This window comes from Bos taurus, chromosome 6 (genome assembly GCF_002263795.3).
Source record: "Bos taurus isolate L1 Dominette 01449 registration number 42190680 breed Hereford chromosome 6, ARS-UCD2.0, whole genome shotgun sequence".
In the NCBI taxonomy this organism is placed as follows: Eukaryota; Metazoa; Chordata; class Mammalia; order Artiodactyla; family Bovidae; genus Bos; species Bos taurus.
Genome location: NC_037333.1, coordinates 97,499,203 through 97,525,403, shown reverse-complemented (window position 1 = coordinate 97,525,403; position 26,201 = coordinate 97,499,203). Strand labels below are relative to the sequence as shown.

The following is a 26,201-nucleotide window of genomic DNA, read 5'->3' as shown; positions in this document are numbered from 1 at the left end:
CTGACCCTTGGCTTACACACGGATGTTCTTTTGTGATGCTCAACAGTGTGACTTGTAAACAACTTTTAGTTGGATCTTGTTCTTTTACCCACCCCAACAGTCCCTGTCTTTTGATTGGTGTATGTAGACCATTCACACTCAAAGTGATTATTAATATGTGTGAGTTAATATCTGCTGTATTTCTGCTTGCTATTCATTGCCCCTGTTCTTTGTGTCTTTCTTTTGTTTTCCAGTCATTTTTCTGTCTTCCCTGATTTTATTTGAACATTTTACAAGATTGTATTTTCTTTCCTCTCTTGACATGTCAATTATACTTCTTTTCAAATTCTTTTAGTCATTGCTCTAGAGTTTGCAAAATACACTTAAAGGTAATCTGAGTCCACTTTCAGATAACACTGTACTATTTCATGGTACTGTGCTAATATTCCCACTTACTCCTCCTTGTCCCTTATGACATCACTGTCATTCATTTCATACATCCATAAGCTATAATCACCAATTTTATTTTTGCTATTATTATTGCAAGTCAATTGTTGTCTATTAGATCAATTAGGAATAATAAAAGTTGAAGGTTTTATTTTACCTTCATTTATTCATTCTCTAATATTCTTTCTTTGTGTAGATCTGAGTTTCCAACCTGTGCCATTTTCCTTCTCCGTAAAGCATTTCTGTCATTTCTTGCCAGGCAGATCTACCGGTGACAAATTTCTTCAATTTTTGTTTGTCTAAGAAAGTCTTTATTTCCCCTTCACTTTTTTTTTTATTTTATTTTTAAACTTTACATAATTGTATTAGTTTTGCCAATATCAAAATGAATCCGCCACAGGTATACATGTGTTCCCCATCCTGAACCCTCCTCCCTCCTCCATCCCCATACCATCCCTCTGGGTCGTCCCAGCGCCCTAGCCCCAAGCATCCAGTATCGTGCATCGAACCTGGACTGGCGTCTCGTTTCATACATGATATTTTACATGAGTACAGAATTCAAGTCTGTGGATTTTTCTTTCAACATTTATGATAGTTTACTCCACTTTCTTCTTGCTGATGTGTTTCTTAAGAGGAAACCCCGTATACCTGGTGTGATTCTTATCCTCACTTCTCTACAGGTAAGGTTTTTTTTTTCCCCTCACTCTTTGGTTGCTTTCAAGATTTTCGTTTTGTCTTTGATTTTTTTCCAGGTGAATATGATACGCTCAACAACAGATTTTTTGCTATTTATCCTGCTTAGTGCTTGCTCTCTGAACTTCCTAGATCAGTGGTTGGGTGTCTGTCTTTAATTTTAGAAACATCTCTTTCAGTCATTATTTCTTCACATATTTCTACTGTTTGTTCCTTCTTCTCTCCTGCCTACCCTCTTTTGCTCTTTCCCGCCTTCCCTCCTTTTTCTCCTTCCTTCTCCTTTTGGTATCCCCATTACACACAACTTACACCATTTATAATTGTCCCACAGTTCCCAGATACTCTGTTGCAATCTTTTCACATTTCAGTTCGGGGAGACTGCCATCAATATGTCTTAAAGTTCAGTGATTCTTTCCTTAGCCATGTCCAGTCTAGTGATGAGCCAATCAAAGGCATTCTTCATCTGTTACAGTGTTTCTGACCTCCGTCTGTTTCTTCTCATTCTTTCTTAGACTTCCCATCTCTCTGCTTATAACATCCCTATGTTCTTGCATGTTGTTTACTTTTTCTATTCAAGTCCTTAGCACATCAATTGTAATTATTTTAAATAGCCAGTCTGATAACTCCAACATCTCTCTCATATCTGAGTCTGGTTCTGATGCTTGCTTTTTCTTTTAAGATGGTATTTTTTGCTTTTTTGACATATTCCATAATTTTTTGTTGAGAGGTGGACATGATGTACTGGGTAACAGGAACTGAGGAAATAGGGTTTTAGTGTGAGATTTTTTTGTTTATCTGGCTAGGAATTAGGCTGTGTTACTGTGTGCAGTATCTGTACTGTAGTATCCAGTGACCTTCTTTTTGTCCCTGAGTGGCTGGCTTTTCCTAGAGACTTCTTAAACAGGAGTTAAGGCTTTCAGTTCTTTCAGTTGAATCCCCTGTTGTACAAAATCCTTTGAAGGGACGCCTCCTCCATCCCATGATTAGGTCTCAGTCTTCCATTGACCTGGAGCTGAGTATTTCCCTCCCCCGCCCCCAGATTAGTCAGGCTTTGGTAAAATCCCCATTGATTAAGCTCTGCTGAAATAATTTCTCTTAAGAACAGATCTTGCTAAGGGGAACAGAGAGCTCTGTCTTGTATTTCAAAATGTTTACTTTTCTCCTCCTGCTGGAAGAGCAAGGGGATTTTTCTTGGTTGATCATCGCGAGAACCTGGCAGGCCTCCTGGAGGGAAGATTCATGAAAGTGTGGGGGCGCCTAGACTGGACCGCTAAGAGTTTTTCACTTTCACGCTCGCCCACACTAAACCTCCAGCAATTCATCAATTACAGCTTAGAGTATTGCTGCCACGCTACTGCCAGCTGCAGGCTTTTCCTCCTGGCCTCTGCTCCTGCTGGTCTGTGATTCTGTCTGTCCATCTAGGCTGTGATTCTGTCTGTCTGTCTCTCTAGCTTTTGGTGCAGCAATTTGCCTTGTGACCTCAATTCTCTGATAGATCTAAGAAGACTTGTTGATTTTCAGTTTACTGGGCTTTTATCTTTCTTGTTCCAAAAGATGAGAGTAAATACTTCCAAGCTCTTTACATGTCAGACCAGAAAGTGGAAGTTGCAGTGTGATTCATAAATACAGTCAAGTGAATCTCAGAGTCATGGGCCATGAACTTTGGCAATTATATAACAACAAAAGAACAACAGTTACTGAGCACTGACTACATACCAGCACTTCATTTAGTATTTTAGTCATCTGACAATACCCGTACAAAGATACTGTTCTTTTCCTCGTTTGACAGTTGAAAACATTGAATCTTTCCAAGGACATACAGATTTAAGTAACAGAAGGGGAATGCACATGCAGGCACCTTAACTCTAGAGGTCACCCTCTCATTGCAATGCCCTCATGCCTCTCCCAGCATTCAAGTGTCTGTTTATCTTTCATTTGGCAGATACATGTGCCAAACGTCATTTCCAGCACTGGAGAAGAAAAGGCCAAGGTCTCTGTTCTCATGAACATGTATATTCCAGTGGGAGAGAAAGCAAATGAACAAGAAGTGAATAAATAAGCTTATTCAGAAAGAGATGGAATTCTCTAGGCCAGAATACTGGAGTGCCTTTCCCTTCTCCAGGGGATATTTCCAACCCAGGGATCGAACCCAGGTCTCCCACATTTCAGGTGGATTCTTTACCAGCTGAGCCACAAGGAAAGCCCAACAAGTAATGAATAGACAAGTTTATTTAGAAAGAGAGAAGAGCTGAAGAATTGAAACACAGTGTATGATAAAAAATGCCAGGGAGGGCGATTCCTTTAGAGAGAATGGTTAGAGAAATTGTCACTTAGGGCGTGGCCTGAGAACTGAGGCGTGAGGGAAGGAACAGGTAGGGGAAGAGCATTCCAGATAGAAGGAGGAGTCAGAAGTGGGAACATGTAATGCAGGTTCAAGGAGGAGCAAGATGGCCCGTGTGACTAGGCCACGTGAGTGAGGGAGAAAGTGGTCATAGGAGAGGCCAGAGAGGAGGGCTGGGCCACACCGGTGCAGGGCTCTGCCAGGAGTGGCAGGGAGTTTGGATATTCTTCTAAAAGCCCTGGGGGCACTTCCCTGTTGGTCCAGTAGCTGAGACTCTGTGCTTCCAATGCAGGGGGCATGGGTTCAATCCCTGGTCGGGGAACTTAGATGCTACCTGCCATGTGATGTAGCCAAAAAATAAAAATAAAGCCCCAGGAAGGCACTGCAAGCTTTTAGGCAGTGGAGTGACATGCCTCATGCATTTCGATGGCACATATGAGCCTCAGACCTCAGACCACCGTCATGAGACCCCAGAGATGTTGTACCAGATTCAGGATCGGGGACCCACCCCCTAAGGCTGGGTCTCTCTGGGGTGTGCATTCAAGGAGGGAGACTGCATGTGAGGCAGTGCCCTTGAGGACAGCTTGGGGTGTTAGCAGCAGCATGGAGTGACCGTTGGTTAGAAGGAGAAGAAAACCCCAGAACATGCCACAGGCTTAAGAATCCTGAAGCTTACGTGGTTCTTGGGTCCTGACTCTCAGTGCAGAGCTCCTCTGTCAGGTTCTACCGCCTTCCCTAACAGCTACCCTAGTTTCAGATGTACAGCCTTTCTTCCACATGGCAGAAACATGTTCTCCTTCTGTTGAGATGGGTGGATGTGGCTGGTTTCCTCCCACTGTGTCAACAGCCAGCACAGAAGTGGTCCTGACCCCAGTGCCCAGAGAAGACTTCCCGATATGGTTTTGGAAGATGACTTGCATGCCTGCCTCACACCGTCTCCTTCTTGAAGGGCATCTTGCCCTCCTGGTCACCTCTGGTATCAAGTAGAAATAGGGCTTCCCAGGTGGCTGCCAATACAGGAATAGCAGGAGACGCGGGTTCAATCCCTGGGTCAGGAAGATCCCCTAGAGGAGGAAATGGCAGTTGTCTCTGGTGACATATGGATTCATCAAAGCATTGTTAAATACATGCTGCTTTGTGACTCCATCAGGATTGAGAGACACTCCGAGAGATGACGGGGAGGAGGTGGGAGGCAGGAAAGAGAAGAAATTCTCCCAGGGCTACTGCATAGGGCCCAGCATTGTCCTTCCTTCTGGTAGGATAAACTACATATTTCCTGCCGAGAAAAATGTACCATTTAAGGTAGAGATTAAGATGACTCTACCCGCCTAAGATGCTTCACCTCCTTCTTTGTTATGGATCTAGGTCAGTGGAAACAGGTGACGTGAGGGAAACTGTCTCAAGGGAAGGAAAAGGTGATCGACTGAGGTGGCCTGAGAAGAGAGAGTAACTGTAGATGGACATGCCAACCAATAAGACTAGTCTGGTCTCTCGTGTTACTCTTCCCAAATATAGCAGAGGCTTTTTATAAAATCTTACCCTCTTTGTACCACAGATGTATTCTTAAGCATTTCAAGGTGATTAAATTTTGTAAGCAAATAATGACAGACTTTCAAGGCATACAGAGAGTTTTTATTGAAAGAAACACTTGGTAAAGTTGAGGGTATTTTTGCAAACAAATAGCCACCAGATTTTTACCGATACATGTGAATTTGGCTCCACACCTCTATTGAAAGATATTTTAAGATGAATATTAAAATGAATACCTCTATTTTAAGATGAATTTCACATGCAGTTCTGTCCATTTGGAATCTGTCTTGAAACATATTTTCAAGCTAAATGTTTCTTTCTCCCTTCTTTTCACACCTAAGATGTTTAAAAGTGCAGAGACAGGGCATCTTAAGAGTATTCTGTCCCTACCCTCTCTTCACCTCTCTCCCCACCTCCACTCCCCCCCGCCAGTCTTTTCTGAAACCACAAAAGTTTGAAGCTGAGGGACATTAAAAACTAAGTCCTATCCCTTTTCTAACAACTGAAAAGTGCTGAGTCGCTCAGTTGTGTCCGACTCTTTGCAACCCTGTGGATGGTCGTCTGTCAGGCTCCTCTGTCCATGGGGATTCTCCAGGCAAGAACACTGGGGTGGGTTGCCATGTCCTCCAACAACTGAAAAATGAAGGGCCAAATATCATACTTATTTTTGTTTATTTTTTCCACATTTTCTCCAAAAAATGCTGGTGGGCGTTGAAGGAGACTGTGTCATGGTGCAAGTCCCTTACAAGCCTTTTCTCTCTGTACCTGCCACCAAGCGTTGGGGCGGAGCCACCAGGTTGTCACCGCTCATTCTTCATTCCACTGCTCTCCTGCCAGACGCTCTTCTGTTGCTGCTTTCTAGGTTTCCCAACCCACTGATTATTTTGCATTTTGGATGATTTCTCTCCCAGCTGCCTTCATTTGCATTTTGCCTAAATCAAATCTCATTGTGATAATTGCTCTTCCTATTTCTAACCTCTTTAGATCCATCTGTGTTATTTCTCTGTCCCTCAATGATGTCTGCAGCACCCCCTAATTTGGCACCAACCAAAAATGTTATTAAATGTGTACGGCTTGTTCCTAGTCATTAATGAAGATGCTAAATAAAGCTAGAGCTAACAGCTACTTTGGAGCCTTCCTTTAGCTGCATCCCCCACCCGATCCCCATAGACTCTGAGCTGTTTTTCATCTCTGGTTCTTGTTTATTAAAGTTCAGGCTTTTCAATCATACTGTTCTAGTTCCTTCCAGTGCCAACCAGAGCTCTTGTCACAGGAATGTTTCAAGGATGCTGTTTTATATGCTTTATTAAGCTCCAGAGGTACAATAGCTACAGAAGTCATTGAATCAAGAATTTTAATTAACAGTAAAATTTATAGTTTCATATGCCGGAGGAAATTTTTCGCCTTTTAAAAACTCTTTTGCAAGGCAAACACATTTGATTACCCTTTATCTTCTCCTATTTATTCTTTAGAGCTTTTTATGTAAATCTGCTAGTTAATTCTCTTTGAATTTAAAGGTGCATAAACCATTATGCGCTGGTGAAGAACACAGGCTATGAAAATGAAATGGCCCTTGTCATGAGAAACTTATGATCTGCTAGAGCAGGCTAGATTCATGTATAATGAAGAAGGACTCTATCCAGATGATGTGGCATTAAATTGCTTGAAAGCTTCAAACTGACTCTTAGGGCTGCAAAAATAGAAGTATGGGTTAGGGTATTAGGATAAAGCCTAATGCAGAAGGAAATTTTTGAGCTGAAAACTCAAAAGGTGAAAAGGATTTGCATTGGCAAGGAAGAAGGGGAAGATAGGGAAACATTTGAGCAACAAGGGCACCCCACTCCAGTACTCTTGCCTGGAAAATCCCATGGACAGAGGAGCCTGGTGGGCTGTAGTCCATGGGGTTGCGAAGAGTCGGACACGACTGATCGACTTCACTTTCACTTTTCACTTTCATGCATTGGAGAAGGAAATGGCAACCCACTCCAGTGTTCTTGTCTGGAGAATCCCAGGGACGGGAGAGCCTGGTGGGCTGCCGTCTGTGGGATCACACAGGGTCAGACACGATTGAAGCAACCTAGCAGCAGCAGCAGCAGCAGAGAGAAGGACTTCTCAGGTGGTGCTAGTGGTAAAGAACCTAACTTTCAAAGGGAGATATAAGAGAGGTAGATTTGATCCCTGGGTTGGGCTTCTCTTGTGGCTCAGCTGGTAAAGAATCTGCCTGCAATGTGGGAGATCTGGGTTCAATCTCTGGGTTGGGAAGATCCCCTGGAGAAGGGAAAGGTACCCAGTCCAGTATTCTGGCCTGGAGAATTCCATGGGCTTGTCCATGGGATTGAAAAGAGTCAGGCACAACTGAGAGACTTTCACTTCACTCACTTTGGGAAGATCCCCTGGAGAAGGGCATGGCAACCCACTCTAGTATTTTTGCCTGGAAAACTTCCACGGACTCAGGAGCCTGGCAGGCTGCTGACCATAGCGTCACAGAGTCTGACATGACAGAAGTGACCTAGCACAGCATAGCACTGAGAGAGAGAAATGATTGTGACATACTGCATCGAGTCCCTGAGTAGTAGAACATCGGTCTGATTGGAGAAAAAACTGGCGTGGCGCATTGCAGATGTACGGCATCTCTCACCGGACTGTATGGCATCTCTCACCAGATGTGTCTGAGGCATCTTAAAACCAGTGTGCCTTGAATCAAAGTTGTTACTCCATCCTCTCCCCGAAACCACTTCTCTCCTAGTTTTGCCTGTCAGAAATCTGGATGTCTTCCATGATTTCTCTAGCTCCCCAATCATCCCTCACCCAATATTTTAGCCCATCTCTTTAGGTTCTGCTGCACAGTTGTATCTGCATGCTTCTCATTTTTGCCACTCTCTAGTCTTAGCCTGGACTACTGCAAAAACCCCACACACGTGTCTTCCTCCTCCAGCAGTTGCCCTTCTCCATACCACAGCCACACAGAACTTACTGAAAATGAAACCACTCTCTAACAAGAAAAGAAAATATTTGAGTGACTGAGCAGTCCCTTTGAAGTGAAATCCAACCTTGTTATCATGACATAGATAGCCTGGTATGGTCAGGCTATTACATACCAGTGCTTTTTCCACGCCATGTGGGTGCACTTCAATATGATTCTAATTAACCACTCACATTGGCTTCAGATACACAAGGAAAGACACCACTTTGCTGGCAAAGGTCCGTCTAGTCGAAGCTATGGTTTTTCCAGTAGTCGTGTACGGTGAGAGCTGGACCTTAAAGAAGGCTGAACACCAAAGAGTTGATGCTTTTGAATTGTAGTGCTGGAGAAGACTCTTGACAGTCCCTTGAACAGCAAGGGGATCAAACCAGTCAATCCTAAAAAAATCAATCCTGAGTATTCATTGGAAGGACTGATGCTAAAACTGAAGCTCCAATACTTTGGCCATCTGATGCAAAGAGCTGACTCATTGGAAAAGACCTTGATGCTGGGAAAGATTGAGGGCAGGAGGAGAAGCGGGGGCAGAGGATGAGATGGTTGGATGGCATCACCGACTCAATGGACGTGAGTTTGAGCAAACTCTGGGAGATAGTGAAGGACAGGGAAGCCTGATGTACTGAAGTCTGTGGGGTCACAAAGGGTCAGACACGACTTAGTAACTTATTCAAAAAACAATGCAAGGGAAAGCCCCTCCGTATGGGCACCCCTACTTCATATGCCAGCCACAAGCAGGAGTCTCCAGGCCCCTCATACCTACAGATTCAGGAGTTCCCACAATTCCCTCAGTTTAATAATTTGCTAGAACAACTCACAGAACTAGAGAAAGCGCTATACTTACTCTTACAGTTTTATTATAAAGGGTACAAATCAGAACCAACCAAATGGAATAGACACACAGTGGGAGGTCTGGGAGGATTCCTCATGCAGAGCTTCCTCGCCTCTCCCCATGAAGTCAGGGGCCTCACTTTGCCTGCCTATCTGTGGGTTCACCAGCCAGGGAGTTCCTCTGAACCTCAGCATCCAGAGCTTTTACTGGAGTTTCATTACAAAGGCTGGGTTGATTAAATCCTTGGCCATGTTACCAAGCTCGATCTCCAGTCCCCTTCTCCTCCCAAAGTGCCAGCACTCTAATCATATGTTTGATCTTTCTGGTGACCAGCCCCAATCCTGAAGCTATCCAGTGGTCTGTACTGAGTCATCTAATTAATGCAGTAAAGTCACTTCTATCATTTAGGAAATTCCAACAGATTTTGAAGCTCTCTGCCAGGAACCACTGGGGACAGGTATATCTTTATTGTATCACAATACTTCTCAGATCTCATCTTACACCACTCTTGCACCCCACCCACGAGACATGCTGGTCTTCTCTTAACTCCTGGACTGTGCCAACTCCTTTCCTCTCCCTGAGACAATTCCTTCTTCCCTATTTCAGTCCTGCTCTACCTCCCCCAGCCTAAGAATATATGTCCAGTACAATGGACATGAACTTGGGCAAACTTTGGGAGATGGTGAGGGACAGGGAGGCCTGGCAAGCTGCAGTCCATGGGGTCGCAAAGAGTCGGACACCACTGGGCGACTGAACAACAACAACAAGATTATCTGATTAGAAAGCCTTTGCCTGTCTCAATGTCATCCTTTTATCTCTCCATACTTATCTGCTTCATGGGACTAATTCCAATCTGAAATGATTTGATTTATGTTTATGCCTCCATAAAATGTAAACAGCCTTGATTGTCTTGTTCCTTCTTTATCTTCTAGCACATACCAACATTCAGTAAATATTTATCAAACTAAAGCAAGTGGGAAAGTGGGAAAGATAATAATCAGGCCAGTTGAAGCTATTTGATTGCTAAGAAGAAGTGTTTAGGCTTGATGAGAAAAGTGATATGGTGAAGTTGTCAGATCAGAAGCAAGAGAATGATAGATATTTGGGGAGAATGAGTATGTGAAGTGTGATCACAGTTTATCAATTGTATTGTGGAAGGGAAAGGACTAGAGGCAGGGGGCCCTTCCAGGAGCCCAGGTAAACTGATGGAAGTCGGAACAAGGGTGGTGGAGTACGAATGGAGTCAACGGGGGAAACTGAGGTTTTTAAGAAAGATGCCCTTGACATTTTTTCTTTTTAGGTTTAACTTTTTATTTTGAAATAATTTCAAACTGACAAAAAAGTTGCAAAAACATTATGAAGGACTCCTGTGTACCTGTCACCCAGATTCACTCATTGTTAATATGTTGCTTCATTTGCTTTATTATTCTCTTTCTTTGTGTGTAGAGTATGCATTCTTTTGTGTTATTTTTTCATGAATCCTTTGCAAATAAGCTATCAACTTCATGCCTCTTCATCCCTAAACACTTTAGTGTGCATTTCCTAATGGGAAAGACATTTCACAGTGACACAATGCTTGTACCAACGCCAGGGAATTTAATGTTGATACAGTACTGTATCCAGGGTCCTAGCCCAGGAACCAGCTCAAGATCCTGCATAACAGTGAGTTGACCTGTCCCTTTAGTCCTTTTTATTTGGAATAGTTCCTTGGTCTTTGAAGGTAGACATTTTTGAAGTATGCAGGCCAATTATTTTGCAGAATACTCCTCATTTTTGGTTTGCTCAAGTTTCCTCATAACTTCACTCAGATTGGGCACTTGGGGCAGGAATGCTACATTAATGATCTTGTGTCCTAGCATCAGACAAGAGGCCCATGATATCACTTTGTCATATTATTCATGGTATGAACATAAATCGCTTAGCTAAGGTAGTGTCCACCCTGTTTCTCCAAGGTAAGATTACTATGTTTCCATTGGTAATTAATGAGTAATTTATGCTGAGATCCTATGAGCCGATGTAATATGTTTTTTATTTTAATCAACCTTTTGATTTTAGTAATTTTAGCACACATTGGTGAGTCTTGCCTGAATCAGTTATTGCCAAGACACCTGCAAAATGGTGATTTTTCTAGCTCCATTATTTTTTCTACATTTGTTGGTTGACATTTTACTTCTTAATTATTTATTGTGGGTTCATGGGTTCTTATTTTATTAATCCATTCCTGTTAGTGTTCATCTTAACACACCCACATTATTCATCAGAGTACCCCAGTGTGTTCAATGGGAGCACTGCAGATGGGCTCCTGGGTCCTTTTGACAGGTCCCCATCGTATTTTGGAGCAATTCCTTACTTTCTCCTGTAACAAAATATACCAAGTTCCTCTTGTGCTTTTCCTGCCTTTGTCCTGGCACCAGCCATTACACTGAAGAGTTCTGATTCCTTTTCAGTGGGGAATGTATTTAAAAACCGAGATCTGGGAGTGAGGTGTATCTGTGGTGACTGGACTGTCATTGTTTTCCAGGTCCTTTCTTCCCTGAAGTTTTGACTCATTGAGTGAGAGAGATCTAGGTTAGGAGACTAAACAGTGGTCACCTCACAGACCAAAATCATCCAAAACCCAAACTGGAAAGATTCACAGAAGGCAAACGAGTGAACCAAGGTGCTGGTGCTAAGTCTGACTCTTTGCGACCGCATGGACTGTAGCCCACCAGGCTTCTCTGTCCATGGGATTCTCTAGCCAAGAATCCTGGAGTGGGTTTCCATGCCCCCCTCCAGGGGATCTTCCCAACCCAGGGATGGAACCCACGTCTCTTATGTTGCCTTGATGGCAGGCGAGTTCTTTACCATTGAGCTACCAGACAAGTCTACCAAGAGGACTGCCCAAGCCATCTTAAAAATGTGTCTTAAAAATATCTTACACAAATATATTCTTTGTGTAAGAATTTAAGTAGTGGAGGAATAAAAGAAAACATGACTCACCCCTGCAGTCTTTACGTTTTGTCAGCAAACACTTTTTAAATGCTAAAACTGGTTTTTCAATGTTCACCGGCTTCCGAAACTTCCCCAGGCCAGACGGCAGGTGGGGACTTGTTCTGTCGAAGCTGCCATTTGCCAGGTGGTGAAGGCTGACGCCAGGCCTTCTTGGGGACTTTCTGGGCCCTTCTTACAGATTGTCAGTGTTATCTGGAGGGAAATCAATACTGACCTGGTATCAACTGTGGGGAAAGCACCGAACGTCCTTCACTGTTTGAATAGCGCAGTGTTGTCATCTGAACTGGGGGAGATGAGATTCAGACTTGGAGACAGAGATAAAGTCTGTTTCGAATGAGCCTTCGGGTCCCTGAAGAGTGGCGGCCACAGCGTCTTTCCCTGTTTGACCCCCTTGATAAAATGACTCCTTTCTCAGACAGGATGCCGTTACTCACAAAAGACTCACATACACAGACACTCTAATCTAAAACTTGCCAGTTCAAAGCTGACATGTTGGCCCTGGTTTCTTTTTCACTGCTGACTGGAAACGAAGGTGTATTACGAATACAAGTTGGAATTACCTGGGGGTGTGTTTTGAGACCACCTGGTAGACGTTCCCTTTTGGAATTGTAAGCAGCTGCACAATTGAATTAGGGGATGGAACAGCCACACGGGTGTCTGGTCAAAAGCAAGCATCTGTTTGCAGTACCTCTAGGGGAAAGGCAGCCAGTGATGCCAGTCTCAGCAAGGAACTCTGCTCAATGTTATGTGGCCGCCTGGATGGCGGGGGTGGTGGAGTTTGGGGGAGAATGGATACGTGTATATGTATGGCTAAGTCCCTTTGCTGTCCACCTGAAGCTATCACACTGTTCATCGACTGTACTCCCATACAAAATGAAAAGTTAAAAAAAATGATTCTGGTCTTAGATCTGTTGACTGGGACAAGCCCAGTGCTGTTCATACTTGGCCTTCATCTTATTACCCAGAGCAAATGAGGTGGGCCTTAAAAGACAGGTTCCCCTACTGCCATTTAGAGGATTAGACTCAAGAATTTATTTTCAATATAAAAGGAGATTGGGAGAAAAGTAGTTCTGATTCAGCAGGTTCTTCCTAATCTGCTTCAGTAGAGCTTTTGAGATTGATTACTCAAGTCCCAGAGAACACGCAAAGGCTGAGCTTATGGAGTAATATCACATACTTGATCACAGGATCAATTTCCATTTCTACAGTCTCAGCAGGGACCCGGTTAGGGACATTATCTATGATGGAGTGACGTGATAAAGGTACAGGACCCAGGGTGGGTTTCAGCGAGGGCACTGTCCCTGTACTTGAGTTGGGATAGGTTGATCAGTGCTCATAAGAATAGAGATCAAAGAAGCGTGGTATAAACATGCATCACTGACTGCCTTGCTAGGTGAGTATTATTGCCTCATCATTTTTTCCTAACATGGGGCTGGTGGCAGAAGCTGATTGTTTTGATTCAGGCATATAGAAACTTAAAAATACTTTGTTACCCTCATATTACAGAAGAAAAACTTGATTATTTTAAAAATGTAGAAAATACAACAAACAAAGAAAAAAGTTAAAAGTCATCCACTGCCCCACTTTCTAGGGAGAACAGCTATAAATAGATTGACATATACTTGAATGTTTTTCTACGCTTAAATACATATTTTTATCAAGAATCCATTCATTCCTGCGTTCACGCTCTTTCGTGTCTGACTCTTTGCGACCCTATGGACTGCAGCCCACCCGGCTTCTCTGTCCATGGGATTCTCTAGGCAAGAACACTGGAGTGGGGCACCATTTCCTCCTGCAGGGGATCTTCCTGACCCGGGGGCCAAACCCGTGTCTCCTGCATCTCCTGCACTGGTAGGTGGATTCTTTACCTGTGAGCCACCAGGGAAGCCCAATCAATGCATTCATCACTCTATCACGTACTTTGTCTTTCACTTAACTACTTTCCAGCTCACCTCTCCATGTCAATACTGCAGTATCCTTTTTTTTTGTCAGTTTTTTAAAAAGATTTTTTTGGTGTGGACCATTTTTAAAGTCTTTATTGAATTTGTTACAATATTGCTTCTATTTTATGTTTGGGTTTTTATTTTTGGCCCTGAGGCATGGGGATTCTTAGTTCACCTGCCAGGGATCAAACCCACACCCCCCTGCATTAGAAGGTGAAGTCTTAACCACTGGACCACCAGGGAAGTCCCTTTTTGCTAGTTTGAAATACAAAACCAACAGATGCTCTTGTTAAAAATTTCTGAGTATAGAATAGAAAGTATTTCTCCTACCTTCCAGTCTTCCTTCCTTCCTGTAACCCTAAGACTGTGTACTTCATGTTTCTCTCCAGAAAATTTCTATGGACACACACACAAATAGTATTCAATTAATGAATGTATCACAAGGTAGTAAGTAAAATCCTGTTATGTGGAAAATCAGGGTTTTTCCAAGTTCAGTGAACATCTTTGTGATTAAGCATTTGCACACAGCCGTGATTATTTCCCTGAGATAAACTCCAGAAAACAAATCGCACCATTTTAGTACGTCTGATATGTGCAGTGCATTCGCCTTTCATTTGATTTATGCCAGTTTCTCACTGTCATCCATAAGCAACTTTGACTTTTTAAAAATCTTTAAAAGTATAACACATATAGAAAAGAGCCCAAGTCATGGGTTAAACCTGCCCTGTCCAATATGGTCAGCACCAGCCACACGTGGCAGCTGAAGTGTGTAACACTAGAAATGTGGATGGTCCAAACTGAGGTATGCTGGAAGTGTAAAATACCCAGTTTCAAAGAACTGGTCCAGAAAAAAGTCCTGGGAAATATTTCGTTAATGATTTTATGCTAATAATATATTGAATGACATTTTGGATGTAGTCTGTTTAGTAAAGATATATGAGTAAAATTGATTTCACTGGTCTAATTTCACTGTTTTAGTGCAGTTACTAGGGAAATGCAAGTCACACGTGTGGCTTGCACTGTATGTGTCGTGGACAGCACAGAGTAGGACCCCGTACAGACCCTCAGATAATAAACCCGCCACCGAGGGATGCACTCCTGATAGGCTCTCTTCCTCTCCCGCTCCTCCCGCCCCACGCCCACCTGTGCCTCAGTTACAGCCAGCGCTCTTAGAACTAATGTAGCCCCCTTCACCACCACCAATCCTCTGTCGGGTTCAGGTCAGTCGCTCAGTCATATCCGACTCTTGGCGACCCCATGGACTGCAGCATGCCAGGCTTTCCTGTCCATAACCAACTCCCGGAGCTTGCTCAAAACTCATGTCCGTCGAGTCGGTGATGCCATCCAACCATCTCATCCTCTGTCTTCCCTCTCCTCCTGCCTTCAATCTTTTCCTCTGTCAGGAATGATCAGTAAACACGTGGTGAATGCCCACTTTTGAAGGTAATGGGGTACTAAGACCGTAATCTACCAGAACCGACCAGGAGTACAAGCTCTAAGTTGCATCATTTTTAATTGATTGGTGAGAAAGTGTATGTATTTCGACTTCAGAAATTGCTGCTGGAGTCAACATCATGTTTCTGCTGAAATGTGCACACAGAGAATGGGCAGACGGAATATGCAGGCTTGACGGACAGTTCATTGACGGAAGGCTGCCATCTCTTATCAGCCCTCCGCTTTCACTTCCTTACTTATTAATTGTACCAGACACACCCTTGGTGCACACACCTTTTCATCAAACACGAATGCTGTTCCCATATTGGCTTCCACACCCAACCTGAAGTGTGGAAACAAAATGCAGAGAAGTAGGAAGAAAAAAACCCTAGGGATTAGCGTGTGACTCTTGCTTCCTTTCTGTCCTATTGTTGGCTTATGTCTTGTTCTTTGAGTCACTTTTTCATTGGACTCAATTTTAGAGTAAAAAATAAATAAAAGATTTTTCAAAGTACATCATAAAGTATTTGGGCTCGATTGTATGCTCAATTATTTGGAATGTGGCCAAAATCCTTGCTTCATTCCATTGCTTCACTCAGAGTAGCTTCTGTAGGGAAGGTCTCCAAGGTGAGAGAAATTAAAGAAACATCTCTGCTGCAACTTGTCCTCATTTTCACTCTTTTGTTGTTGTTATATCATGCTTAATTTTAAAAGAATAATGTTTCTAGCCCTTTAGAGCTCTCCACTTAGTTTTTATAAAATTGCATTTTAATAAATTCAAGAGTCAACATAACCTTTTAACAAGAAAAATGAGACTTCTCTTTCAAAGATTCCCTCTCCCCTGAACTTGAAGGATAAGGGAAATATCTTGTTGAAATGAATGTGAACTAAGAACGGTAAGAGCTCCATCTTTGTTCCGTGATTAAACTTACTAGATGAACTTGAATACATATCTTCTAAGCCTTAATTTTGCCATCTATGAACTGGGGACAGAGTGTTCCCCCTTCTTCCTATGTTCAGATGGGTTTGCAATAAAAGCAATACATTGGATGAAAAAGTAATAAATTATTCCCCAGGCTGCAGTGATCTTGACATTTGCAATTCCTTCCTGACTCGATTCTGTGATTATAAGTAATGAATGCTTTCACTCTTTCCAACCACTGTGTTTCAACACACTGGTAAAATTTAAAGACCTCTTTCTTATCACAGTAAGCCAAGCTATAATTTTCACCTTACACAGACTTCTAAGCACCTTTTTTTCCTGTTTGTATTCAAAGCTGAGCATATCCTTCTTAAGGTCTTTCTACTTTCCCTCTTTGTCCCATTACCAAAGTGTTAAGCAAATTTTTAAAGTTATAAGTTAAACAAGATTGAATCACCTTCCACCAGCACTGGGTAAGCCAGAGACACACACACATACAAAACTCCATAAATCCTTTTCTGATTAAAAGAACTGTTAAAACTTTGAGAATAAAGCAGTTCTCTCTCTTCTCATCATTAGGAAGAAACCAATATCTGTGCAATGACAGATTCCTAATGAAAGCATGACTCAGTACTGAATAATACAGTATAAAACATTATTACCTCTTTTTAAAAGGCTTATACACGATATACATTTATTTTTATTTTCAGATTATAGTTGACCCCTGAACAACTCAGATGTTAAGCCACCTATAATTTTTCGTTGCCTTTTCCTATCTGTGGTTCCTTTACATCCTCAGAGTCAACCAACCTCAAACCATGAAGTACTATAGCATTTCCTATTGAAAGATATCTGTGTATAAGTGGACCTGTGCAATTCAAACCCATGTTGTTCGAGGGTCAGCTGCAATTTTCCTATCAAAAATGCTACTTCCTGACTTAATTTGCCATTCTCAAAGTTTTGAAAGCATTATCAAATAAAAGCAAAACAGAGTATAAGCTGAAAAAATTTATAGATCTCTCTGGCCCATGGCTATAGCTGTTTCATTAACAGTTTCAGCTGAAATACTTCCTCAGATAGCTCACCTACGACCTCCGGACCCTGACACTGTCTCCCATCATGAGGTCAACAGCTGATCCCCCATGTGTGCCTGAGCCCCGCCCCATCTGTGGGTTTGGCAGAATCTGCTGGACTCCGACGTGTCTGCTTCTCTGGGCACCAGAGTCTCTCTTGGGATTCCAGTGAGTGCCGCCTGCCTCTCCACATGGGATGCTGCCAAGCAGACCAGATTCCTCAAAGAGCCAAGTCCCCTCCTTCCTGTCTGTGACACACTGTTAGAGCAGTCCTCAGACAATATTATTTGTGCCTTGGCATTTTGCAGAGATTTGGTCAAGCAGCTCTTTGGGTTTTTACTTACTGACTTCCTCTTCTCTGGTGTGTTGGGCAGGAAGCCCATTGAAGAGAAGGACGAAGGACAGAGAGAGTCAGGCCAAGAACTAATCCCCTTCTATACTCAGGGTTGCCCCTTTCCTTGAGGATGAATGTCTCTTTTCTGGACATGAATGATCTCCCAGTGGGCTTCAGTAGTCCCCACCAGAACTTTCTTCTGGCTTCCTTACTAGTTCACTCAACAAGCCAGAACCTCCTACAGTGGGCACATCCTAATTCCCTTGTGGCTCAGTCAATAAAGAATCTGCCTGCAATGCAGGAAACCTGGGTTCAGTCCCTGGGTGGAGAAGATCCCCTGGAGGAGGGCATGGCAACCCACTCCAGTATTCTTGCCTGGAGAATCCCACGCACAGAGGAGCCTGGCGGGCTGCAGTCCATAAGGTCTCACAGAGTTAAACATGACTGAAGTGACTTAGCACACATGCAAGGATGAGCTAAGATGCCTACTAAGTGAGGATGTGTTTCTGTTTGGGTGAAAACCACCCCAAACCAACCCCCGGGGATTGAACTTGAGGTTGAGAGACTGTGAGCTGAGGATGGGAGCAAGTCTGCCAGTGGTGAGGATGGAAGTGGGGGTGGGAGTAGGCAGGGGGTGGGGGAAATTGGGGAACTTTCAGGAAACACCGGGGTGCTTGATCCCTTCACTCAGGTCTGCCTTCTCCCTGCAGAATGACATCTTCGAGTGGTCGAGGGACCACCGAGTCCATCACAAGTACTCGGAGACGGACGCTGACCCACACAATGCCCGCCGGGGCTTCTTCTTCTCCCACATCGGCTGGCTGTTTGTCCGCAAGCATCGGGACGTCATTGAGAAGGGGAGGAAGCTTGACGTTACCGACTTGCTGGCTGACCCTGTGGTCCGGTTCCAGAGAAAGTAAGTGAGCAATCACCATTGATGTCCCTGAGGGACAGGACCCAGAGTCAGAGCCCAGTGGGGTGTAATAATATCCCCAGGCAGTTCCCCTGCAGATTGGATCTTCTTAGGGTCGCTCTCTGTTGATTCATTCCCTTTTGATCATGATGTTTTTCTCTGTTCACACATTTGTTTTGAATTTGACCTTGATTTTGAAATGGAGTTCCTGTAAGCCCACTTGTCGTTTCTTTCCGACCCATCTGCGTGACTGATTTCATGGAATGTTTCTGTTGTTTTCCTCACTCGCTCGTCCATGTTTTCCTGGGCTGGCGAGGAGGGCAGAGAGGATTTGCTTTATTTTAGTGACACACTGGACTCCAGCGGGACTGGCCTCCCTCGAGGTCCCCTGCTGTGTGCTCCGGGAATTCTCCCCTCCCCCACTCCTGGAAATGGTAACACCGGAAGGTTTCTGTGCAGAGAAAACATGCCCGGGTAACAAAGAGCCTCAGAGTGCTTGTGTGCACGCACGGTGTCAGCTGAGCGGTTTCAGCCCATCAGCGTTTACAGGGTGAATCTCCTTTCAGCAACCCGCCGGTGATAGCCTGCCTGTCACTGTGCGGCAAGTGGGGAGCATCCAAGGTTCACATTTCCACTAGGAAGCCGGCTTGGAGATCTGCAGAGTTGGCAACAATGTGTTCATGTTAGTTGCTCCATCATGTCCGACTCTCTGCGCCCCTGTGGACTGCAGCCCACCAGGCTCCTCTGTGCATGGGATTCTCCAGAATACTGGAGTGGGTTGCCATTGCCCTCTCCAGGGGATCTACCTGACCCAGAGATCGAACCCAGGTCTCAGGCACTGTAGGCAGATTCTTTACCATCTGAGCCACCAGGGAAGCTCATGTTGGTTTAAATCAGCAGAGTTGGCCACGATGAGAGCACTTATAAATAGATTCCTTGCCCCCAAAACAATGGATTTATGTGCACAGAGAGATGATTTGAGGACAGCATTCTAGTGAGATCCTTGAGTTGGTATGGTGGACAAATGGTCCCTGGATACCATCTCCACTGACAGGCAGGAATCATTTGAAGCGTTCTCTCAAACAGAATCTCCTGATAATGGAAATGGAGTCTGTACCTTTGACGCAAAGTTCCTTGCGTGAGAGGAAGTATGGCTTAGAAATGTGCCCCTTTGATCCTTAGCCTCTCTTCTCACATCGAAGATGGTGGTGAGAAAAGGGAGGGTGGAAGAGAGATTGCACAGGCCTGCACTTGAGCACCTCCACAGCCTTGCAAAAGAGTTGACTGCTCTCAGGGCTCAGTTTTGGCTGTAAGATGGGGGTAACAGTAGTACCTGTCTCTTACAGCTTTTGTGAGGACATAATGAAAACAAAAAGGATGGGAAATGCCTGGCACATAGTATAGATTCATGATGACTCACGCCCTAGGCAGGAGCTACTCCAGTCCACCCCCTGCTTTCTTTTTTTTAAGGTGTGCTGGGTCTTTGCTGTGGTGGGCTCAGGAATTGTGATGCCTGAGATTAGTTGCCAGCATGTGGGACGACCTTAGTTCCCCAACCAGGGATCAGACATTTTGTCCCCAGCATTAGAAGGAGGATTCTTAATCACAGGACCACCAGGGAAGTCTGCGAACCTTTGCTTCTGTTGGCTTCATCACAGGCTGTTCTTTGTCTCCTCCATACAGTTCTTTCAGGCGGATGCAACAAGTTATCGATAGCCAAAAGTTTTATAGCAGAAAATAATAAGATGCTTGCAATTAAATGACTTCTTGATTCTAATTTTTTTATCATGAGGGTAAAATAGAACAATCTGCAGAATTCGGAGAAGTAGAAAGAAAATCACCCACCGTTCTAACATGTAAACACAACCGCAGTTTAGATTCTATAATATCTTCTACATTTATGCATACATTTGACATATTTTTACATGATGAAAGTCATACTGCTTATGTAATTTTATGTCTTGCCTTTTAACTTCAGATTATGTTAGGCACCATTATCAAAGGCTGCATGGGTTCACTGAGTGTCAGAGTTTATTTAACCATCACTCCGCGACAGGATATGTATGTCGTTTCCAATTTTGTGATATAAATGATGTTGCTATACAATTAGTAATGCTTTGGGACAATCAGACCTTAGATTAATTTGAAGAGCTCAGATGAGAAGGCAGAGGATCTTCTATTTTATTCATGAGAAGTGAGCCGAGTATAATAGTGTGGTTTCTCTGAGCATAAAAATAGAAAATTTTTTTCAAGTTTTCCCTTTTAAACAATGTGGTAATATGATTCATTAGGTGTATACTCGTGGTACGTATGTCCAAAGACTATCTCTAAAGGCAGGCAGAAGAACAAAGACTGTTTCAGCATGTTCCCTGAATAGATGTCTGAGAACATCTATCATTACCAGTTCAGTGACCGAAGGATTGCAGTATCAGAAATCATTCATTCACAGTATCATTTCATGTATCATTGAGCTCCTGCTGGAAGTCAGAGCCGAGGATACAGTCTTAAAGATTGGTCTCAGTTCCCCCAGAGTTTGCAGACTAGCAGGGAACCCACAAATTAACTTACAGATAATTATATTCTACAGGGAGGAGACTGATATATAATAGGGTAGAGTAAGGCACCATGGGAACACAGAGAGGGGTCTCCTAGCCCACCCTGCAGGCTGGAAGGAACTAACTCCCAAGCCACGACCTGAAGGATGAAAAGTTAGATAAGGACGGGGGCAAGAATATTTATTATGCCTGTCACTTCATAGACATCTATCGAGCCCTTGAGTTTGGGAGCTTTTTACAAATCAGTTAACCCATGCCTTCCATTTTCCCTATGAGAAAACAAATAAACAAAATGTAAATAGAAAGTTGGGAATAGAAGTACTGTCAGTCTGTTTGCACTACTATAACAAAAATACTGATGACCAGGTGGCTTACGCAACAGACATTTACTTCTCACAGTTTTGGAGGCTGGGAAGCCCAAGATCAAGGCACTGGAAGATTTGGTGTCTGATGAGAGCCTGCTTCCTGGTTCCTAGATAGTTGTCTTCTTGTATTCTCACAGGGCAGAAGGGGCAAGAGAGCTCTCTGGGGTCTCTCTCATAAGAGCCCTAATTCTCTTCATGAGGGCTTCTCTTTTGTGACTTACTCACCTCCCGAAGCCCTTCATTACCTTGAGGATTAGATTTCAACATATGAAGTTTGTTGTTCAGCCGCTCAGTCTTGTCCAACTCTTTGCAACCCCATGGACTGAAGCCCGCCAGGCTCCTCTATCCATGGGATTCTCCAGGCAAGAGTACTGGAATGGGTAGCCATGCCCTCCTCCAGGGCATCTTCCTGACCCAGAGATTGAACATGCATCTCCTGCAATGCAAGTGGGCTCTTTAACACTGAACCACCAGGGAAGCCCTAAGACCCGATGCAGCCTCTCAAATAAATAATAATAATAAAAGAATCACTGAACTACAGGAAGAGAGCTACATTCATGAAGCCAGCTTTACCCATCCTGTCATTCAGGCCCCATAGAGGAGGCACATTCCTTAAGGAACAAGTCCTTGCTCATAGAGACGGGAGCTGGAGCAGTGGGTCCCATCACGGGTGGCACTGCCACATCGGGTCTCAGACCTTGCTGTTCTGTGCCAAGTGGGAGGGGCATCTTGAAAAACAGAAGAAGATGCTCACTCAGAGCCCAGTCTTGTGCCATTTCAGCAGCACTCCTTAGAGAGTCCCTCTCCTGGATGGAATTCCCATCCCCTCTGTGGTCCTCTGAGGACAACAGTCCTTGTTCCATTTTTAGTGGCTGGGGTTTGCCACTGATTCCACTACCTCCCGGAGAGCAATGTTTGTGCAAAGAAACCCAGAGTTTTCTCAAACAGGCAATTGTGTAAATGACGAGACCCAAGATTTAGAGACTCCTCCTTCAGTCAGAAGGTTGCCCAGGTGGCACAATAGTAAAGAATCCACCTGTCGAGCAGGAGACCCGTATTCAGTCCCTGGGTTGGAAAGATTCCCTGGAGGGGGAAATGGCAACCCACTCCTTATTCTTGCCTGGAGAATCCCATGGACAGAGGAGCCTGGTGGGCTACAGTCCATGTCGTCCCAAAGAGTCAGACACCTTCAATCAGAACACAAGCACTGATCATTTTATTTTATTTATTTTTTTGGCCACTGTGTGTGGCATGTGGGAATCTTAGTTCCGCAACCAGGGATTGAACCAATACCTCCTGCAGTGGAAATGTGGCATCTTAACCACTGGACCACGAGGGACGTCCCCTAGCACTAATATTACAGTTGATGGATTCACTGTGCTTGGTCATCCTAATGACAACCCATCAAAAGAAAAGCTTGCCTGACAGCCAAGCTTGCTCAGCTTTCCATTATACAGTCTAATAAAAGAGAGAAAATAGTGGCCTTAAGGGTAATAGGGCTTTCCTTGTGACTCAGCTGGTAAAGAATCTGCCTGCAATGTGGGAGACCTGGGTTCGATCCCTGGGTTGGGAAGATCCCCTGGAGAAGGGAAAGGCTACCCACTCTGGTATTCTTGCCTGGACAATTCCATGGACTCTATAGTCCATGGGGTCGCAAAGAGTCGGACACGACTGAGCAACTTCCACTTAAGGGTAATAGGAAAGTGGCACAGTTCAGTTTTAGTTCCAGACTTTTCCTCTAAGAGGTCACTCTACCAAGGTGATTACAAGCAGGTACCTGGACAGCTTCAGGTTTTGCTCTGTTAAGTTGTGAACGCTGAAACGGCAGGCATTAGGAGATGAGAGGGCTAGAAGCCAGTGGGGTCACATTTAGACCATGGTGGTTCGGGTCCCTGCCTGGCTCCTGTGCCTTCAAGAGCTGTGTTTGTCCTCGCAGGGCAAGAAGATCACAGAGCACAAAGGCTTGCCACCTGGAACCTCCTTCCACTTCTAGACCTTGCCTTAGGGTCCTAGGATCCTGGAATGCCCTGCCCAAGTGTCTCTGAGCTCACTTTCAGAGTCTGCACCAGCTTCTCCCAGGCTCTGTCCTCCTGAAGGGAAGTGCATGAGCCCTAGACCAAGAGTCGCCATGTTGGTGTGGGGAGGAGCTTAGACGCCTGGGCCTGGATTTCCACACAAAGAAGACAGACGTGGGAAGAGAAGGGGTTAGGCCACAGCTAAGGGGCCCTACCTCTTCTCTTGGCCTGGACCCTGAAAATGTTGGGAGTGAGCCTAGAAGGGGCTACTCATAAGGTTGACAGTGGGTCTATTAGGTGGGAATTGTGTTTATCTTAAGAAAGAAGTTCATTTCTCTCACATATGAAAGAATTGTACAGGTCCAGGTTATGGCAGCATGAGAGCCAGGAGAGGACTGGATTCTTTCATCTTTCTGCTCCGTCCTTAGCATATGACTTTCTGTGTTTCATTCTATGGTCCAAGGTTACCACTAACGTTCCACCCAAAGGAAGGTGGCGGGGGGGTGGGGGGGTGGGGGGGTTCTGCTGTGTGTGTTTAGTCCCTCAGTCCCTGACTCTCTGTGGCCCCATGAACTGTAGCCCATCAAGCTCCTCCATCCGTGGGATTTTCCAGGCAAGAATACTAGAGTGGGTTGCTATTTCCTCCTCCAGGAGATCTTTCCGACCCAGGGATCAAACCAGCATCTCTTGTAGTCTCCTGCATTGGCAAGTGGGTTCTTTACCACTGAGCCACGTGGGAAGCCCTTAGAAGAGATGAAAATGTGTAAATCTTGCCATTTCAGGAAGAAAGGCATTTGAATGGCTAGAATTGTTTTGAGGTCGATTTTACCTCACTTTGTCTCCTAATTTGTTATCGTTTGTCTTCTTTTCTTTTCCTTTATTAAGGACACCAAATCTCTCGGTGATACCTTCCTTCTTATGACTTTGTTTTAGTCCTTTCTGTGTAAACCCCAAGTGTATTTCTCTGTTGGTAACATCACATAACCAAGACAGAGCAGTCAAACAACGAGTCTACAATTGACTCATCTTCACTTCTCTATCGTCGCAGCTTCCTCTTCCACTTGGGGGATTCCTTAGGTGGGTGGGATGAATCACCTGGGAATTTACAAACAAGTTGGCTCCGTCTCTGTTGACCAAATCCATTGCTCTTTGGTTCTGGCTCCATGCTGGGTCTTGAGGAGTCTCTCTCCACCCTGAGTTCTTTTGCCTTGCGGCCCTACTCTAACTGTTGCTAGAGTGAGACAACAATTCTTGTCTAGAATTTAGTGACTTTGAATGGCTGAGCACATTGGTTGGCTAATTGTGTCTTGTGGAAAATTCTATAGAAATAACCCCCAAAGGAGAGATTCTAAATAATGAGACATTCAAACATCCAAACATGTGGATGAGATGTTGGGGACAGAGCCTTTCAAGCATAAACACCCTCTGTAGCTCCCTTGCTCATCAGTCACTTGTGGTTTGACCACTGCCTGTCTCACTTGGGTCCTTGATCATCTTGCAAGAGCAGAATCAAACTGTCCCCAGGGTGAGCATCACTCAGGCATGCTGTATGCAGAGCCCAGCTCTTGGGCATCATCTCTGCCCACTCACATCTCAATCATGAAAGTCTGTGAATGTCCCCTGTGGTTCAGTGGCTAAGACTTTGCACTCCCAATGCAGGGGGGCCAGGTTTGATCCCAGGTCAGAGAACTAGATCCTGCATGCTGCAGCTAAGAGTCCAAACACAACTAAAAGATCCCACATGCCTCAGGGAAGATTGAAGATCCCGAGTGCCACAGCTAAGACCTGGCACAGCCAAATAAAGATATATTAAAAAATAATGGAAGCCATGAGGCACATGGGCTTCCCTCGTGGCTCAGATGGTAAAGAATCTGCCTGCAATTCTGGAGAACCTGGGTTCAATCCCTGGGTTGGGAAGATCCCCTGGAGAAGGGAATGGCAACCCACTCCAGTATTCTTGCCTGGAGAATCCCATGGACAGAGGAGCCTGGCGGGCTGCAGTTCATACGGTGGAAAAGAGTTGGACACGACTGAAGCGACTGATACCCACTTGAGACACATGGCTAGGGCATCCAGCCTCCTTTTCGTTTCTACGTGTATCACTTGTCATTCAACACTGTGTTTTGAATATTTGCTGCATACCAGGCTCTGCTCTAGATGCTGGCAATGGAACAGGGACAAGAGAACCAGATTCTGGACAGAACTTGCTCTTTCTGTCTAGAGCCCGATTTGGATTTGGGAAAGTGAGAAAGGAAGCCTCGCCAGACATCCACCTGTGGCCTGACTGGGTGTCTCTCTCCATGGATGCCTTGGCTGCTCTCTGTTCCACCTCTTCTGTTTCTCAGTCCTGTCTCCTGAAGCTGTTTCCAGCTCATGCCATCTTGTTGATGGGCCTCTTACCATCTTGGCTATCTTTGTCTCTTTCCCTGCCAGAGGGCTTTGTTCCTTGGTGCCCTTCTCTGCACGAGGACATTTTCCCCTCCTCTGTCACACAGCATTCTCCCTTCTTTTGATGTTCCCCATGTTTTCCTCTCCTCCAGCCTCTTGAGAGAATAAAAGCCATTCAGCCTATTGCTCAGGCATTTTGTTTTGATGGCGCGAGGGTTTTGTCCTCTTGTAACCTCTCCTTGCTCCATTGTCTTGCCCAGGTTTATTCTTTTCACACATTCTTTGTAAACGTTCCTTCTCCTTGAATCTTTTCTTCCACTTGAGCGCTCAGTCGTGTCCGACTCCTTCTGACCCCGCAGACTGTCGCCCACCAGGATCCTCCATCCATGGAATTTTCCTGGCAAGAATACTAGAGTGGGTGGCCATTTCCTCCTCCAGGGAATCTTCCCAACTCAGGGATCAAACCCAC

General features: G+C 44.5%; 1 protein-coding gene across 1 annotated transcript in view; it reads left to right on the top strand.

Moving 5' to 3' along the window:
• The window catches only part of SCD5 (stearoyl-CoA desaturase 5), a 175,996-nt gene that overhangs the window by 112,255 nt on the left and 37,540 nt on the right, over positions 1-26,201 (top strand). Inside the window, 1 exon segment of the mRNA NM_001076945.1 lies at positions 18,207-18,412. Coding sequence (NP_001070413.1) covers positions 18,207-18,412 — 206 coding nt within the window.